This window comes from Lutra lutra, chromosome 9 (genome assembly GCF_902655055.1).
Source record: "Lutra lutra chromosome 9, mLutLut1.2, whole genome shotgun sequence".
Lineage (NCBI taxonomy): Eukaryota > Metazoa > Chordata > Mammalia > Carnivora > Mustelidae > Lutra > Lutra lutra.
Genome location: NC_062286.1, coordinates 16109146 through 16129587, shown reverse-complemented (window position 1 = coordinate 16129587; position 20442 = coordinate 16109146). Strand labels below are relative to the sequence as shown.

The 20442-nt window shown below is 37.7% G+C and overlaps 1 protein-coding gene across 1 annotated transcript in view; it reads right to left on the bottom strand.

Annotated features, from left to right (window-relative positions):
- Positions 1-18933, bottom strand: part of TDRD15 (tudor domain containing 15) — a 36459-nt gene extending 17526 nt beyond the window's left edge. Inside the window, exons 1-2 of the mRNA XM_047743620.1 lie at positions 18856-18933; positions 1247-7469 (exon numbers count right to left, since the gene is read on the bottom strand). Coding sequence (XP_047599576.1) covers positions 1247-7466 — 6220 coding nt within the window. The 5' untranslated portion in view covers positions 7467-7469; positions 18856-18933. The remainder of the gene's footprint in view (positions 1-1246; positions 7470-18855) is intronic.
- Positions 18934-20442: the final 1509 nt, after the last annotated feature.

Here is a 20442-nt window from a genome sequence, read left to right as displayed (position 1 = left end):
GAGATAAATGCCTCAAGCCATAGTTTTTACATGGGTAGACTCCTTCATATAGAGAAGTTCTCCTCTGTGCCTGTGCAGATAAGTCTAAATTATTGATTCAGTGTTGGTAAGCCCATTTTACCATTGATATAAACCCACACTTATCAATATTGTTTTTTTTTTCAATAAATGTGATATTTTGCTCACCAACTGTTTCTCTCCTTGTCCCTCTCTAAAGTGATTTAGAATTCAGGCAAAGAAATGGGTACTAGTTATCTGACTCCAGAGTTTGGTAAGCTTTAAATGAGGTAATATGTACAAAAATTTTAGTACATAATAACATAGTAAGCACTCTACCATAACTGCTAATCCAATACAAAATACTCAAAAATAAGAGCCAACTTTAAAGCATTTATCAATTCACTATAGAACACCTAAATATGAATTCAAATATTCTTTCTAAAATATATCAATAAAAACAAGATCTCTCCACACTGATTAAAAGAATGTAACGTGCTATAATAGAGTTATAACATGAATAACAGATTCATTAAACAGGGAACATTTATAGCCTACAAAATCCTCAGTAACTAATCCCCACAGAAAATGAAATATGATGTGCATAAGCAAAATCAGACAATATCCTAGTTATTAACATACTAAAATTTTATTATAGAATCAGTTTGACATCTAAAAATTTTAAGATGAAATAAGTTCCAGTTTATTCCATAAGTTTAACTACAGTATCAATATGCCAAAGGCATACTTGAAAAACCTGAAGATACATTTCATCTGATAAGAGGCCTGGTTCTTCAGAATGAGCCCAGGAGCTCACTAACAGCAAGATTTATTAACTTGAGCTTTATGGGGCTTTAGTTTTGTGAAACCCTTGAAATTATCTGTAGAATGTCATGTTATATGCAACTGATAAGTTGTTGAACACTACATCGGAGACCAATGATGTACTATATGTTGGCTAATTAAATTTAAACTTCAAAAAAGTCATGTATGTGTGCATGCATATATGGTTAAAAATGCTCTCCACTTTCATTACAATCTCAAAGGTCACCACCATTCAAAAAAGAACTAGTCACATACCATTTTATAATTAAGTCATCAGTCCCAGTCTATCCATTTATTCAGATTTTCTAGTAAGTTTCCTTGCAGTATGATATTTTCAATTTGGATAATTGACATATAATAAGCTTTTAAAGAATCAAAAATGGAATCTACAAAAAAGGATATCTTTTTTAAAATAGCTACTTACCATTTAAGTAGTCCTCTGATACTATTTTTTCATTAGCGTGCAATGCTTTTACTGTTATTCTCAAATCCATTGTGTTCTTTTCCTGTATTTCTTCAGTTGGTACTTTTTCAAAAATGTTTTCAATGCAGTTGGTGTTGGTCTTTAAACCATTAGGTAGTTCCCAAAATGAAGCTGCTGAACACGTATCAAACATAGCAGTACTTTGGGGATTATGTTTTCCAAAGTCAGCCTTCTTCCTCAGAGCTACGTTTTTGGAATGTAATCTTTTACTGTTACGGCTTTTCCTTAAGAGTTTCTTACAGACCTCTTTCTTCTTTACAGTTTTCTCTTTCAGCTTTTGTTTCTCAGTGCATGTACAACTTATATTTTCTCTTTTGTAACAATTTTCATCTAACAGTGGGAGAACAGGCTTACTCTGTAACGGATATTGGACTTTAGTAGGTCCAGTAGTAGTACTTCCATCATTAAGAGGATCTGAATCTTTAGAATATACTGCAAGACCAGATGCAACTAACAAATCTGCCAAGTTATTTTTCTCATGAAGGACATCTACTGTCAGTTTTGTTTCAAAATTATGCTTCCTAAACTGAAAAACTAAGTCTGGTTTACTTAGGAAGTTTTGAAAGAAACTTTTCACTTCTTCATCCCAGTGTTGCTCTTTAGCAGGTAAGATACCATATAAGATACAAGGATAACTTAACCTTGGTATATCCAAAAGTTCAACAGGAACAACTTTCAGATTTTTTATATCTGAATAAGGTATGCAAACAGAAAATCCATAGTCGATCAACACAAGTAATAGGGACTGACTAGAGACTTCAGAGATTTCTACTCTATTCCACTGATCTTCCAAATCATATTTGAACAAACAACTAGCACCAGGAGTTATGCACTCTTGAGGCACTGTTTGCAAGTTTTCTGGTAGATCAGAAAGCAACACAAAGAGCAATTTCATTGTGTCAAAGAAATCTTCTAACTGAACACAGAAATCTGATGGATCACAAACCGCAGTGGCAATACCTGAATACTGCTTTCCGTTTTGGAGTTGGGCCCAAGTATATGATCTCATTGTACAGGACAACACTGGAGTCACATTAAAAATAGCTTCTGAAGATTTAAGTTTGTTTTCAGCATGAACTGTATTTAAGTTTAAGTATTCTAAAAGTAGCAGGCCATCTACCAAAATGTCGACTTTCCACACAGAGTTTAAGTATTTCAAGAAAAGAATACTTATTTCCAAGTGAGCAAATAAAGACACAATGGACTCAAATGACCGGTTTCTAAAATTTTCAAACCAAATCCATTTACAAGGCACAACTTGTCTTGGAATATTTCTAATCTCCTTACTGAGAAGCCTGATATTCCCTAAAGGTACTATTTCATACCTACCACGATCTACTAAAAAAACAAGCACTTTATCAACACATTTCTTTGCTACTTCTGATCTATACCATTTCAAGGTTTTTTTAGATTTTGCCAAGCACTCTAAACCTTTTTCAATATTTTCCACCGATAAAGAGGGTTTTTTTACTTCTTTATTGATGAATACTGTTAAATCTGATAAGATTTTTTTATTTTTGGATAACTTCACATAAAATGTCCCACTTTTTGAGACATAAAGTATCTCAGACTTTTCAAGTTGTCCAGGTCTTAACTCTTCAAAAGGAATCTTAACCAGCTGTTGGCAAGATGGTTGAAGGGTCCCAGAACCTTCGAACTCCTTCGACTCTTCTTTTTTCCTTTTGTTATCCTCCCGAGAGCTCACCTTTTGAGAGATAGCTGTAGGCAGCTGCAGTATAGTCTTCTGTAGTTTTGAACAGGCTGTCCATTTCATTAGTTCATTAATGATACATGTTCCATCACAGATTATATTGACTTCCCATTTCTGCTCATGCTGCTTCAGAAATTCACAAGAAACAGTTTTGTTACTCACTCTTGACATGAAATAATCCACAGTTTTACTGTCCCATATTTCATCAGGCTCATGCCACTTGACCCCACTGAGAAAAGAATGGATTCCTAGCTGAGGAATGGTTAAGAATTCCCTCTGAAATTCATAAATTTTGGAGGTGCTTATTACCGCAGTGTTACCATAGTCAATAAACTCCACTTCAAAAGAATTTCCTGGCAAAATTTTCTTAATAACGGCTCTGTAAATGGCATGGTCACCAGAGTATTCTGCAACTACTAGGTCTCCAACCATAGGCTTAGTGGACTTTCTCTCTTTCACTATATTCAATCTTTTTTCATTTAGAGCATCTGCAAGTCTGAGGATTGCATTTTCATTCTCCGCAAGCTGGATATGGAAGCTTGCTGGATTACTGATATTAGAAACATATCCTTTAACTTTGGCATTCAAGTAAATCTGGGGTTGAGGAAGATCTTTGATCTGTGGTCTAGTAAGAGTAGATAGGTTTTGAGAAGCTGCTTGGTTTAGTTCTTGGATAAAAGACTGCGATATAACCCTTGTTGATTTGCAGCCCACATCATTTTCATCAAATCCAGAGACACTTTTTACACCTTTATTTTTTAGTCCATCATTCAAAGATTTCACTCTGTTTTTTGAGGCAGGCTCAATTTTATAAAAAACTGATGGTTTCAAAAGCTTGGCATATGTACTTCCCGGATTTGTTAACTGATCTATTTTACTTTCAGAGTATGTTACTAGCTTAGTTTTATTTATCACATTATGGTGATGGTTTTTTTCTATTTTGCCTTTCAAAGAAACAGCAAGTCGCTTATTCTCACTCACTTTAGGACCCTTTTCCACATAGTGTGCTTGGTCACAGTGTTTTTTTCCATAAGCATGAAGCAACATCTTAATTTCCTGATTTATATGTTGACATCCATCATATAACTCTACACCAAGCTGGCCATCTGACTCCCTGGTCAATATTATTGCCCTTAATGGTTTTCCCAAGAAATTATCTTCAAACCAGCTACAGATTTCTACTGGAATATCTACATCTCTAAAATCTGACAAAAAGCACTTAATAGCTTGCATAGGTGTAAACAGCAACTCTGGAAACTGATCTGAGATAGCCCTCAATGTACTTTCTTCTACTAACTGCTTATTTCCAAAGTCTACAAAATAGACCAGAAAGTCAGTTAATGAGTCTGTTGGTGTTGCTAAAGCTCGGTAAGAGAGACCATCTTCTACATACTTAGATAAGCACAGTCTCATTTTACTAGGATCATATTTTGGATAATTTTTGATGTTACTAATCTCTGTGATTTTTGTTTCTATCATCTCTAGGTCTTTATTATTTCTACTGAGTTGGCAATAAAACTTTTTAGGACTATAGATGTGAGAAATGTATATTTCTTCCTCACTTCCAATTTTTATGTTAAAGGAAGAATAATAGTAACTATAAAGACTAACTGAAGATGGAAATGGCCTTGATAATGTATTATACTGTGCTGAGCCATGATTAATAAATTCTTTTGCACTAGTAAGTGGAGATTGTAAATCCACTAAGTTACATAAACAGTTTGGATATATAAGAACTAGGGCATAAATGACACAAGTCAATAATCCTCTAGATGAAGAAATAAAATTCCCAAAGTCTCTGCATGCTTCTCTTGTCCAACTGAATTTACAACTGATGGGTTCAACTAAATGGTTAAGACTACATCTGAAGGCTTGGCCTTCTAAAAAAAGGAAACGTGGGTTAATGGCACAAATATCTTTAACTAAAACCCTTTCTTGGTAACCATAATCAACAAATACCACGTCAAATTCTTTTCTTGATACTTGGGTCAAAATAGCAGCTCTATACCACTTCCCATCTTTGGAATACTTAGCAACACAAGCAATCTGCCCAATTTGATAAGGATCAGAATGAACGCTATAGTAATTCTGAATTTGTTCCATCAGCAATTTTAAGTCCTCTAACTTACATTGAAGCTGGCATGAAAAGTCACCTGGGCCATAATAAGAAGAACACTTGACTTCAAGCACTGTTCCTGGTTTAAACATGTATTCTTTATAAGGTTGTAGCAACTCCGGTCCCACAGACAAGGTGAAAGGATTTTTTAAATCTGAGAAATTAACAGCTGGGGATTTTAAAAAAGACAAGGTCCTTTCTTTTAGCTTATTTGAATGGTATTTTTTAGGTTTGGCTCCTTCAAGAAGGGCAGATAGGACTTTAATATTAACTTTGTTTTTAGGTTTTAAATTTAACACTGAATATTCACTTATAGATTTGGGACAATATTGTGGTTCTACTTCCCAATATTCTGCATATCCAGCTTGTAACATAAGAGAGACAACATCAATATTTTCTGAGGCTTCAATGCTCTGAATATTTACAATGTACTTGTCATCTTTTTTTGCTGTAACTTGAAGCAAAATTGCTTTGTTCAAGACTATTTTTTTAAAATAGTCAGTTGCTGCCTTCACCCATAAATCTTCAACAGGAAATATATGTGCAAGTGAACAGCACATAGCTAAGGCAGGCAACTCACAAAACTCTGGAAGCAAAATTTTTACATCAAAAAATGGTATGGAATCAGTATTTCCATAATCTAAAAAATAAACATTAATCTTGTAACCATTAATTTCAGTGATGACAGCTCTATAAAAATGTCGGTCTCTGCTGTATCTTGCACAACAAAATAATCCAGGTTCTGGATTTCTTAGAATCAGTTCGTCATTTTCACACGAATCATAAGATTTGTTTATATTTTTCATTAGATCTTGAAGTTCATTCTGATGTTCATTAGTGCGTACCCAGAAATTTGATGGGTTTAATACATAGGCCACAAAAGCTATATAGGCAGCCTCTATCTCCATATTTACAGTTTTAATAGGAAAACCTATTTTCAAAGTGTTTTTATTTGAAGAGCTTATTGATGGTTCTGTATTTCCAGTAAAAGAGTCAACCACACTGTTTACATCAGAAGCACTAGTCTCCTTAAACATATTAGAGATCTTTGATTCAGACACTGGACAGAGTACTTGTGTGCCTACAGTCTTCAGCAGACACTTAGAATTAATTGTAGACTCCTGAGTTTGTAGCGTTACATAATACAAATGTTCATCCTTATTGAAACAATCAATGTGTGCATATACTGTTTGTCCTAACAAAGCTTGTTTAAGAACACGCAGTTGAGATTTTCTGGCATCTCCATCTGGACTGTGTAAATAGGTCAGAGAACATGGAAACGAAAACAACGGTACTAAAATAAAATCCTGTTTAAGTTTCTTCACATGGATTGAGGGTATAGCCTCACTACTGCCATAATCCATGAACCAAATTTTCACTTGATTATTGGGCAAGAGCTGCTGAAGAATTCCTCTATGCCACTGTCCATTTCTCCTTTTGGCAACACAAAGTAGTCCAAAGTTATCACATGTGGGACTACTTTCTTGACTGACAGTATCATAATGCAAAGTCATACACACTGTTAAGTTTTCTAACTCTGGAATCCATTTAATTAGTTGACAATAAAATTTACTTGGGCTCAATGCAGAGGATACCTTTATACTTTCAACCCTGCCTACTGACAAAGATGGCTGCAAATTAGCCAGAATGTGTTGAATATCAAGTGAAGTATCATTATTACTTAATGATAAGTCAGGTCTTTTATGTTTTAGTAAATCTGGCATTTCCTGTGGGAATTCTTTTAACATTTCCACAATAAGGCGAAATGAATCCCCATCAATAAGTCTGCCTAATTGTAATTCAAGAACCTGGGATATAATTTTTGGCACTTCAAGAAGAATCGTTTGAAGAGGCAAAACAGCTTGTATACAACCTTTCACTTGTAGTCCTACTAATGACTTGAAATAATTCAAAGCCTTAGGAGGCCATCTTTCCCCATTTGGTAGTATGTTGGCAAAAATACCAACTATTACCCTTGGTGGTAGCTCAAATAAGTTGCCACAGGCTGAAGCAACCTGTGTACCATCAACTCTTAGTTCTTCTCCATGATCTATGAGGAATACTGTATAGAGTTCATCTTTCTTTTCCATGACTCTTCCTCTCTGCCATTCTCCAGATACTCTTTCTTCAACCAAACAAAATTCATCAATGTCCACATTATTTTTTACTTTTGGAATATGCTGCATTTCTCTCTGTAATATGTGGTAGTCAAACTCACATTCGATAGGATTTCTGCCTTGAAATTTCACCAGAATGTCCTTGGGAAGACATTCTACATGTGATATTGTCAGATTCATGTTTAAAGACGTCGGTAACAAAGATGTAGAATCCATTTTCTAAAAGCAAATAAGTATGAATTAGCTTCTAGACAGACCACTGTCAAAATTAAATAAGCCTTCTATAAATTTGAAATAAGTCTTATTTGGTATTTAAACATAATCCTTAAAATCCTTATATGCCTGGGGGCACCTGGGTGGCTCAGCTGGTTAAGTGTAAGACTTGATTTTGGAGGTGCCCAGGTGGCTCAGTGTGTTGAGCCTCTGCCTTCAGCTCAGGTCATGATCTCAGGGTCCTGGGATCGAGCCCCACATCAGACTCTGCTCAGCAAGAAACCTGCTTCTGCCTCTCTATCCCTGCCTCTCTGCCTACTTGTGATCTCTGTCAAATAAATAAATTCTTTAAAAAAAAAAAAAGACTTGATTTTGGCTCAGATCATGATCTAAGGGTCATGAGACAGAGCCCTGTGTTAGGCTCCAGGCTAGGAGTGGAACCTGCTTAAGATTCTCTCTGCCCCCACCTCTTATGCATGCATGTTCTCTCCCTCTCTTGTTCTTAAAAAGTTAAATAAAAAATTAAAAAGTTACATGCCTGTTTTTCTAAAATTGAACACACTGGTTAAATAAATTACACTGAACTAGACAAAAATGTATATATGCAACTTCACTACCTTCTGCTTTCAAAAAATTCAGCTGAGATAATCAAGAGAACAGGGAAAATAGTATATATAATCACTGGAAAAGAGTAGAGAGCAATCTTTATTCCTTAGAAATTTCCAAGTTTCTACTGGATATTGGGCATATGTGGTATAATAGAAGAAGACCAAATAAAGTCTACTGGAAACATCCTCCTACTGCTATGGGAGGAACTGCTTTACTTCATGCAGACTTCTAACAACCCAGAACTCAAAGGGGTGAATGCTAGGAGCAAGGGCAGATGGTGAACCCACAGGAGACATAATTTTTGCACTCCCCACTTTGTCAATCAATAACATTTGGACTCTATCAGCATCATTACACAACTCTAGATTCTTCTTTGAGGGCAAGAGGCTAAATCCTGGACACCATTAAGAAAAGCCAGGCATGGGCACCTGGGTGGCTCAGTGGGTTAAAGCCTCTGCCTTCGGCTCAGGTCATGGTCCCAGTGTCCTGGGATCGAGCCCCACATGGGGCTCTGTGCTCTGCAGGGAGCCTGCTTCCCCCTCTCTCTCTATCTGTCTGCCTCTCTGCCTACTTGTGATCTCTGTCAAATAAGTAAATGAAATCTTTAAAAAAAAAAAAAAAAGCCAGGCATGGAAAGACCCTAAGGTATGTTAGGTACATCCAGGCTTTGTGACTGGCATGGCTGGCCACATAAAGTGTAGAGGGAGAAGAGATCTTTAGCATCGATGCAAATCTTTCTACTCAAACAATGGCTCCAGCTAATTTACTCTAGATTGTTGGAATTCTAAAAGTAGTAAAACCAATATTCAAATATAAAATATTCCCCAAATTCAGGCACGAACCAACATTTGTTGTGATAGGACACAGCTCAACTCCTACTTGACCTGGAATTAACACTTCACAACTATAAATTTTGTTCTATGATGAGAAAAATACTGTACCTTAAAAAAAAAAAAAAGAGCAAGAGAGAAAACCACGTAAAAAACGAAGGAAATGCTCCCCTAAGGAATAAATACATTGAATGAAACAGCAAATAATTGTTCCTCACAAGTCTGACTTGTGTTTTCTAAAGGTCAAAAAAGAACACCACGTTTTTATAGGGCTATGTGGCCATTAAGATGCAGCAACGGAGATTAGGAAAAAATACACATAAGAAATATAAAACTGTAGTGGGGAAAAAAACACAAAATAGAGATAAATGAAAGAGAAGGAAATTGAGAGAATACCCCAAAACTCAGAAGATAAAAAGATAAAAAAAGATGAAAGAAACATGGAGGATGAGATTATAAAATCTTATGAAATTATAAATGTTCTCTCAGAGATAAACAGAACAGAAGCCCTTTCTAAGACTTAAACTCAAGCCTGAAAGCTGAAACTAGCCATAGGAAAGCTGGGGAAAGAGTTAAGATTTAGGGACATCTGAGTACTAACTATGGTTTTTATTTCTTCCTAGATAATTAATTTGATGATAATCATCATGGTCTGATCTACAGATTATAGCCTATGCTTATTGGATTCTGGAGTCTAAAAAAAATCATCATCATCATCATCATCATCAGACTATACACTAAAGACTGTCATTGAATAAACCAAAACACTTCAGGACAGGAAAGACCTTAAGCCACTGTTAAAGTGACAGTCCTTTTCCAATTCCCAGACTTCAGTCAGTGTATAGACCTATTATTCCTTATAAAGGGAAGACGAGGTACTCGAGAAAGGATCCTCTGGGGTGCTTCAGTGGCTCAGGTGGTTAAACAACAACCTTCAGCTCAGGTCATGATCCTGGGGCCCAGGGACAGTCCTGCTCAGCAGGTAGTCTGCTTCTCCCTCTGACCTTTCCCCTCTGGCGCTCTTTCTCTCATTCTTGCAAATAAATAAATAAAAATAAAATCTTAAAAAAAAAAAAATAGTAAAGAAAGGATCCTGTGCTATAAAGAACACAAGAACATTCCTCCTTGCATTCACCCAAAGGGTCATGTCACAATTCCCTCGAGTAAAATGCGAAAAGAAAAATACCTAAGCCTTTCAGGAACCACACCACTCTAGGTATAAAAAGCAAATGTAGCCAGGACGACTTCTTCATTAAATGAAGGGGTATAGGGCGCCTGGGTGGCTCACTGGGTTAAGCCGCTGCCTTCGGCTCAGGTCATGATCTCAGGGTCCTGGGATCGAGTCCCGCGTCGGGCTCTCTGCTCAGCAGGGAGCCTGCTTCCCTTTCTCTCTCTCTCTGCCTGCCTCTCCATCTACTTGTGATCTCTCTCTGTCAAATAAATAAATAAAATCTTTTAAAAAAAATAAATAAAAAAATAAATGAAGGGGTATATATAATATTAGTCCCATGAAAACACAAAGAAATTGAATGGCATGTTCCAACTACCAGGAACCTATTCCTCCATACTGCTAACCCTCCCTCAAACAATACAGATGGCCTCATGTGGCATTTCACAGCAGGAGGGAGAAAAAAAAAAGTCTGAGCCTGGTTTGCATATGCTCTCACCTAATGCCAGTAACATCTAGAAATATATTGCTGAAGTACTGGAGAGCCTTGCCTGATAAACAAAATGAAATAGTCACAGTTGACAGCACAGTACATCTACTTTGCTGGAAGAAATTATTGGTGTTAAGAATCTATTCCATTAATGGACAATAGCTTATGCTGCAGGATGATTAGTAATTCTGATGGGGAAAGACTGTGGGATTTACTAAAAATAAATCTGAAGAAGAGTAATGGGGATGAGCCCCTAAGAATCAACACATAAGTTTTTAAGTCCTGTGTGATGGCCGCCAAAGGTCCCCACTAAGTTTTGGGTTTTTTTTTGTTTGTTTCTGTTTGTTTTTTTGAGGAAGGGAAAAGCAGAGGGAGAGGAAGAGGAAGAAAGAATCTCAAATCTCCATGCTGAGCTTGAATTCACAACACTGATATCATGACCTGAGCCAAAATCAAGAGCGGGATGCCCAACTGATGGAGCCAGCCAGGCCCTGGAAAAGATTCTTGATCAGCAGACAAGATAACCTATTCTGTGGGTGTCAATCAGCTTCCTTCCCCTGCCTCTTCAATTCTTAATAGGATAATGAAGAAAGTTAGTTCCCAATGCCATGAATAAAGTTCCTACCCTTGTATTTTTGAAGCTCAAACTATAACAATTCAGAGAGAATTGGTGGGGCGGGGGAGAAGATTAGGGCATTTAAGACCAAACATGATCAAATAATCTTCAACAAATCCAGAAAGAATGTCTAATAGAAAAGCCAGTCTCTTCAACAAATGGTATCGGGAAAAACGAATGGCAGCGCATAGAAGAGTGAAACCGGACCACTTTCTTACACTACACACAAAAATGGAAGACTTAAATGTGAGAGAGGAAATGATCAAATCCTGAAGAACACAGGCAGCAATCTCTGACATGAACAGTCGTAGCAACGCCTTACTATACACATCGCCTGAGGCAAGGAAAAGAGAAAAAAAATAAACTATTGGGACTTCAAGATAAAAAGCTTCTGTACAGTAAGGAAACAACAAAACTAAAAGGCAACTTTCAGAATGGTAGGAGACATTTGCAAAGGACATACCTGAAGTGTTAGTATCCAAAATCTATAAAGAATTTATCAAACAAAACCCCCAATTGGGGCGCCTGGGTGGCTCAATGGGTTAAAGCCTCTGCCTTCAGCTCGGGTCATAATGGGATCGAGCCCCACGTTGGGCTCTCTGCTCAGCGGGGAGCCTGCTTCCCGTTTTCTCTCTGCCTGCCTCTCTGCCTACTTGTGATCTCTGTCTGTCAAATAAATAAATAAAATCCTTAAAAAAAAAAAAAAAAAAGGTAATTTAAGAAACGGGCAAAAGACATGAATAGACATTTTTCCCAGAGACCTACAGATGGCTAAAAGGTACATGAAAAGATGCTCAACATCACTCATCAGGGAAATAGAAATCAAAACCATAATAAGATACTACTTCACACCTGTCAGAATGGCTAAAATTAACAACACAAGAAACAGATGTTGGCAAGGATGCGGAGAAAAGGGAACCCTCTTAACATGTGGGTGAGAATGCAAACTGGTACAGCCACTCTGAGAAACAGTATGGAAATTCCTCAAAAAGTTAAAATAGAGCTACCCCATGACCCAGCAATTGGACTACTAGGTATTTATCTCAAGGATACAAAAATACCGATTCAAAGGGACACATGCACCCCAATGTTTATAGCAGCATTATCAACAATAGCCAAAGTATGCAAAGAGCCCCAAATGTCCATCAACTGATACATGGATAAAGAGGTGATTTTGTATGTATATATACATAATGGACTGTTACTCAGCCATCAAAAAGAATGAAATCTTACCATTTTCAATAACATACATAATGCTAAGTGAAATGTCAGAAAGACAGATACCATATGATTTCCCTCATGTGAAATTTAAGAAACAAAACAGATAAACACAGGAGAAGTGAGGGGAAAAATAAGAAAAACAAAGAGGGAGACAAACCATAAGAGAATTTTAATTATAGAAAACTGCAATTGCACTACTGGGTATTTACCCCAAAGATACAGATGTAGTGAAAAGAAGGGCCATCTGTACCCCAATGTTTTATAGCAGCAATGGCCATGGTTGCCAAACTGTGGAAAAAACCAAGATGCCCTTCAACGGACGAATGGATAAGGAAGATGTGGTCCCTATACACTATGGAGTATTATGCCTCCATCAGAAAGGATGAATACCCAACTTTTGTAGCAACATGGATGGGACTGGAAGAGATTATGCTGAGTGAAATAAGTCAAGCAGAGAGAGTCAATTATCATATGGTTTCACTTATTTGTGGAGCATAACAAATAGCATGGAGGACATGGGGAGTTAGGAGAAGGCAGTTAGGGGAAATTGGAAGGGGATGTGAATAATGAGAGACTATGGACTCTGAAAAACAATCTGAAGGGTTTGAAGAGGTGGGGGGTGGGAGGTTGGGGGAACTAGGTGGTGGGTATTAGAGAGGGCACGGATTGCATGGAGCACTGGGTGTGGTGCAAAAACAATGAATTCTGTTACGCTGAAAAGAAATTTAAAAAAAAAGAAAAGAAAGAAAACAGTTTCTGTAGGGGAGGTAGGCAGGGGAATGGGTTAAATGAGTGATGGGCATGGTTGTGTTGAGCACTGAGTATTATATGTAAGTGATGAATCACTAAATTCTACTGCTGAAACCAGTATTACACTATGTTAACTAGAAAAAATTAAAACAAAAAACCAAACATGTTCTTAAACAGTGGTTTTATACAATGGACATTTAAAGACCTAATTTAAAATCAAGATATTCTAGATCAAACAACTTTTATTCAATATTCTATTCTTTAGACTATTACCATATTCATGGAAGCACTTTGCATACACAAGATTAAGACATCAGGAAAGGAGTTTTACTGGAGATTCAATTGTATGAGATTTGGGGAATGGTTTCTTACAATCAGATTCTAAATTTGTAAAATGAGATGGTTGAACTAGAGTTTCTTAAACTTTTTTTGGCAACAATAGCAGCAAAAATCCTTCTTAACCTAATAGAAGATGCAGAAATAGAAAACATAAAACCTCTATAAATTGGGATTCAAGGTGGTATTCTAATAATTTCATAAATTGATAGTATTATAAAATGAGTAAATGAGAATACAAGACTATTCTGATTAACACAGTCTTCAACATAAAATTTTCCTTATTACTGTGTTGGAGAGTATAGTAGTAGTAGTAGTAAGAAAATTAGGCTCAGACATATGTAATAGTTCCATAATTTTATATGATCAAATACAGATTCAAATAAAGATAAAACCACAACTTAATAATAAATCTGAGGACAATAATTAGTACTTATCTCTTCTTTTAAATTTATCCTACTTGAATTTTAAAAAAGACTTTTAAGATTAAATTCAAACCAAAATTTCAAACTTCTGAATTAAATTTGAATAAAAATTCACAGCATCACAGCTTTCCTAAGGTTAGCATTCAACTATGGCCACTCTAAGAATAGATACGGAAAGCCCTTCCCGCACTAAAATTCTCTGATTCTATAGAATATACATAGAACATAGGTTCTCTTACCTTTTTGGCAACTGTCCATGAGTTCATATCTAGTACGTCTAGACCAGCGGGATACAATAGAAATGTAGTTGATCCATATATGTGACTTTAAATTTTAAAGTTTTAAGTTCTCTCATAGAAGTGTAAATGTCCTTCCTTATATGAACAGCTCCTTAGAACACTACTGGGTTTTTTTTTTTAAGATTTTTTATTTATTTATTTGACTGACAGAGATCACAAGTAGGCAGAGAGGCAGGCAGAGAGAGAGAGAGAGAGGAGGAAGCAGGCTCCCTGCTGAGCACAGAGCCCGATGTGGGCTCGATGTGGGGCTCAATCCCAGGACCCTGGGATCATGACCTGAGCTGAAGGCAGAGGCTTTAACCCACTGAGCCACCCAGGCACCCCAACACTACTGTTTTTAAAGAGGCCTTCAGTACATTAGTTTAACTGATGTCCACAATAAGACTGTTACTTTTCAGACCAAAGAACTGAAGATAAAAGATTAAAGAGCTTGAATTTAGGTTTTATTCAGTCCAGTTCTCTATGTACTTACTCGCACTGTTTCACACTGCTCTTTCAACTAAACCACATAATTACGGACAAGCACTAAAAGCGGAAAATACAACTCAAAATGGACCTACGAACAAAAATGGGGGAAGCACCTTACAGAACAGAATCCATTTATGAATTCTCCCTTTTTCCAAAATTTAACATAGTTCTTATAAAGCTGACTAGTAGATACTCTGGCAAGGTTACCATGTTCCAAAAGACTGATCAAATTAAGCATCTGTGGGTGCCCTGGTTTGCCTTCTCCTTTCTTCTCTATTCAGTTGATTTCTAGATTCAGGTCTTTGAGGACACCAATTCAGCGAAATACAACGGTTTATTTTTTAATCTGCATATTTTAAACCCAGAGCTTCCATTTAACATTCCTCATCCAAGGGCCTTCTTGCCCCATAGGGAACATCTGGCAATGTCTACAGATATATTTGCTTGTCATAACTGGGCCAGGCAAGAGTAGCTACTGGCATGCAGCAGGTAGAGGCCAGAGATGTTGCTAAATATCACAGAGTGTACAGAAAAGCCTGCCCGTCCCAACAACAACTTTTGTTCCTTCATCCAGACCAAAATGTCAATAGGTGAAGGCTAAGAAACACTGCTTTGCTGAAAACAAAAATACCAAGCAGATAAAAGAACTAATTTTTTAACTATCTAAAAGATAGTTAATTTTTATTTTTTAAATTTCTTTTCAGTATTCCAGAATTCATCGTTTATGATTTAAAGAGGAAATATTTTTGCTAAAGAAAGCTTTCAAGAGATGGGAAGAGGCTACAAAAAAGTTAGTGTATAAGAATATAGGGAGAGACTATGGACTCTGAAAAACAATCTGAGGGTTTTGAAGGGGCGGGGTGGGGGGAAGGGGGTGGAAGGATGGGGGAGCCAGGTGGTGGGTATTATGGAGGGCACGTATTGCATGGAGCACTGGGTGTGGTGCATAAACAATGAATTCTGTTATGCTGAAAAGAAATTTAAAAATATATATATATATATATATATATATATATATATATATATATATATGGAAAAGAAATGAACAAAATTAAAATCAGTATTATCTACCACATACAAGATTTGTTCAGGCCAAGTATCTTCAATCATACCTGACTCCACTTTTTTGTATCCTACACACAATCCACCAGGAAATCCTACTGGGTTTATCCTCAGCACATAAAAATTCTGATGCTTTCTTCCATCTCTGCTGATACATCCCTGACCCAAACCACCTTCCTCTGTCTTCTATAACATGAGACTCTTGTCTTCCTGCTTCTATCCTTAACCCCACCATTCCTTGACTATTCTAACAATAAGGACCTTTTTAAAATAGAAGACACAGCATACACTACAAAAACATCAGTAGCTCCTAATTACTCAGAGTGAAAACTAAAGCCACTACAGTGGTTTAGGAAGTCCTAGAGGATCTAACCATTACCACTAGGACTCCTACCACCACCACACACACATTTTTCTGTTACCTTATTCGTACTATCCTCGTTATGCCACAGCTACAGTGCTTTCTATTCCTTGAACATCTGGGTTTTGGATCTGGGTTTGGGGCCTATTGCCCTTCAGGTACAGTTTGCTTCCTTACAGCCTTCAAGTTTTTGTCAGAGGTTTCTGTTTAGCTGAAGCATTCCCTGACCATTCAATTTAAACTGCAACCTTCTCCTAATTTAGTAGTCTCTGGACCCCTCCCCAACCTCTCTTGCTCCAACACACAAAAAAAATTCTATTGAACCAGTGATTCTTAAATATCTGGTCTTAGGACCCTTGTGCTCTGAAAAACTTAATGAGGACCTTGTTATGGGCTATTTTTGTGCCCCGCCAAAGTCATACATTGAAACTATCTCCCAATGTGCTGGTATTAGAAGGGGGGATTTGGGAGGTTCTTTAGGATTAAATGAGAGCATGAGGATGGAGCCCTCGGGAATGAGATTAGTACCCACACAGGAATCACAAGAGAACTTCTACTCTGCCATACAGGGATACCAGGAGAACACAGACATCTATGATCTATAAGCCAGGAAGTAGGCTCTCACCAGATCTGCTAACACGTTGATCTTGGACTTCCCACCACGCAGGATTTTGCGAAATAAATTTGTTGATTATGGGCCATTCAGTGTAAGGCATTTTGTCAGAGCAGCCCAAGCCAAGACAGACACCAAACACTGTTTATATAGCTTCTGTCAATGTTTACCATATTAGAAAAACATTTTTAAAATATTTTAAAATCATAATTCATTAAATGTTTTCATTAAAGATATTTTTCAAAACCAAAAAAATAGTGAGAAGAGGAACATGGTTTTACAATTTCTGCAAATCCCAATGTCTGCTTAACAGAAAATAGCTGGATTCTCTGAGCTGCCCCTACAATGTGTTGCGATAGGCTTTTTTGGGGTAAAGTATCTGAATAAAATCGGGCCACACACATATAATTAGAGAAGAGTAGCATTTTAATAGCATTTTCATAGAACTGAAGATACTGTCTGATAGTTATAAAAACTCAATGAGAGGTGGTTTCTTAGACATTATTTACAATACGGAACTACTAAGCCCTATAAGTAAATTTTTTGTATTCGGACCTTAAAATCCTTTCATCTTGAGCTTTGAATGGAATTTTTAAATCTGAACGATTTTAGGTACTACATTGATCTGCTTGAAAATATTGATTCAGAATTATGCAGAACTTCCTTAAACCGACCTGCTGCATTACCCAAACATCTCAAAAATCAAATATAACAACCAACCTCAGACAACTTAAGAATTGGGAAGCTCTAAAGCCTGCAGTGATAGGCACAAGTTTTCCAACTTTATAATTTTGGCTTTAAAGTGTGAATTTTGTCATCAATAAATACTGACATTTTTCCTTGAAATATCAAGCTTGCTTCACTCACTCTTGAGAAAAGGACTACAAAATACTCAAATCTGAGTCACAACAGTTTGTCTCTTACGGAGTTGGAACCGCATAATGATTGTAGGTCATAAATAGAAAGTGATCAGCAATAAAAAAGGGACAAAGTACTCTACATCTGAAACTGATAGGTTGGCTAATGTAAATTGTTAAAAAGATGCTTTCTACGCACACACACACACACAATAAAAGAGACAACATATTGACACACACACAACACAGATGAATCCCAAAATAATTATTGAGTGAAGGCTAGGAGAATGTATACTGTGTTTCATTTATATGAAATTCTAGAAAATGCACACTAATCTACAGTGAACAGAGCGTGGATCAGTGTTGCCTGGAGAGGGACCACAACAAACTTTTGGGTGTGACGGGGTAGGTTTATTATCTTGATTACAGTGATTTCTGTGTGTATGTTTCAAATGTCATCGAATTGCACATTTACCTGCAATTCGTTTTTCCTCAATTATAGTTCAGTAAAGCTATAGAAGACACCTAGCACACTACCTAAATATATACTAATGGTGGAGCAGGTTACAGAAGACCTCTTTTATTCTTTCAATCACAAAAACAAGCAAAACAAAACAAAAAAACAAAAAACAAAAAACAACAATAAATCTACTTTCATTGGCTCTGATGAATAGGTCTCAGGAACCCTGTAGCGTTGGGGGGCAGGGAAGGGGTCAGAGTAAGGTGTGGAGAAAACTAACAGGATACCCCCCACGCGTCCATAAACATGTGGCTGTATGCACACGGCTGACGGCGTCAAGAAGGGGCCGCGTGGAAGCGGAGACGAGGGATTAACCTGGCCTTCCAGTTGAGGGGACACGCCGCAAAGCGTTTCCATTTCTTCAGAATTCCGAAAGGCAAAAAATTACTTCTGAAGGTGTATTAAAGTATCACAACAGTTACGTGACTCAACAAAAATAAGTTTCCTCAGAAGAGCGCTTGCGTCGTCTCTATCTTTCCAGCTCCACAAGTAAAACACCTGGCCATAGTCTCAGCCTTCCCTGAGGCGACCCTGAGCCATATGCTCCCCGAAAACGATGCTACTGGGGGCAGGACTACTGGTACCCACGACGCCGTTAGCGGGCAGAGAGGACAGCCGGGCTGCGCGGATGCCCCCACAATGGGGCAGAGGGCTGGTGCCCACTCCTCTGGGACCGAAGCCACGACGGTTCAAGGGACAAAGGTGGGGGAAGTGGGGGACAGAAAACAATACAGCCCAGAGCAAGCTGACAGAAAATACAGACTTACCGAGAAGCGCTGGCCAGGCCGTTCTTCTCGAAGCTTTTAGAAGAGTATTGGCGCTCAAGATGGCAGCAAACTTAAGACTTGGTTCCTCGCTTCCCCCACCCCCAACCCCACCCCCGCCTTTTATGCCCCAGGGTGCATGCGCAGAGCTTGGCGGCTTCGCGAGGAGTGGGAGGTTCACGGGTGGGCACAGTTCCTCCTGCCCTGGGGCGAGGGCGGAGGCTGCGTGGGGCACCGGGAGGGCAAAGTCCAATCTGAGCTCCAAGCTCCACGAGTACAACCTGACAGACTTTACCCACCGCGTGGACGCCCAAGATAGAAACCCAGGAACCCCTAATGAATTTACAGATTAGTTAAAGTAATGGTCAGTTATTGAGCACCTGTTACATACTTAGATATATTATTGCATTTAATTCTGTTTTTCTGTTTTGGAGAGACTTGAATTGGATCTCCGGTTAGATACTAGTAACTTACGATGTTAATTTCCTGATCTTAATAAATGTATTGGGGTTATGCAGGGGAAAGTCCTTGCTTGTAGTAAATAAACACTAAAGTATTGGGGGTGTTGGGTATGATGTCAGCAATATACTTTCAAATTATTGGCGGTGACGTGTTCTTTCTACTCTTGTACCTTTTCTGCAAATTTGAAATTATTTCAAAAGAAAACCTTAATTTAGAAAATTATTCTAGCTGCATAAAATGAGTTGCACAACTCTCACTATTTTTCTATATTCTTTTTTTTTTAAGATTTTATTTATTTATTTGACAGACAGAGATCACAAATCGGCAGAGAGGCAGGCAGAGAGAGAGGAGGAAGCAGGCTCCCCACTGAGCAGAGAGCCCGATGTGGGGGTCGATCCCAGGACCCCGGGATCATGACCTGAGCCAAAGGCAGAGGCTTTAACCCACTGAGCCACCCAGGCACCCCTATTTTTCTATATTCTGTAGCACTTTCTATTACACAATAATTAACGGTTCCTTGAAAGAATAGGAACTGAGCTGTAAAGTCATCTAGATACAGGTATTTGGAGGAAGACAAAATCTTTGACTTCCTTATAATTTCTTTCATGCAGATCTAGTCAAGTTTTCAATCCCTTGAATGAATTTTGTCATTTTATTTTTTCTATCAATTTATCCACTTCCCTAGGTTTTCTAATTTTCTAATTTTCTAATGTGTAGTCTTAATAATACAAGCATATTATTTTAATTTTTTAAGATTTTATTTATTTATTTGGCAGGCAGAGATCACAAGTAGACAGGTGGGGGTGGGGGGCAGGCTCCCTGCTGAGCAGAGAGCCCGATGCAGGGCTCCATCCCAGGACCCTGGGATCATGACCTGAGCCAAAGGCAGACGCTTTAACCCACTGAGCCACCCCAGCTCCCCAAAGAGCTTTTTAAAGCTCCCCTTTAAAAAGATTTTAAAATCTTTTTGTGTCTATCATTTCTCCAAAGACATACATCTGGCCAACAGACACGTGAAAAACAGCTCATCATCCCTTATATCAGGAAAATGTAAATCAAAACTACAATGAGGTCATCACTTCACACCTGTTAGAATGGCTAAAATCAACAACACAAGAAACAACAGGT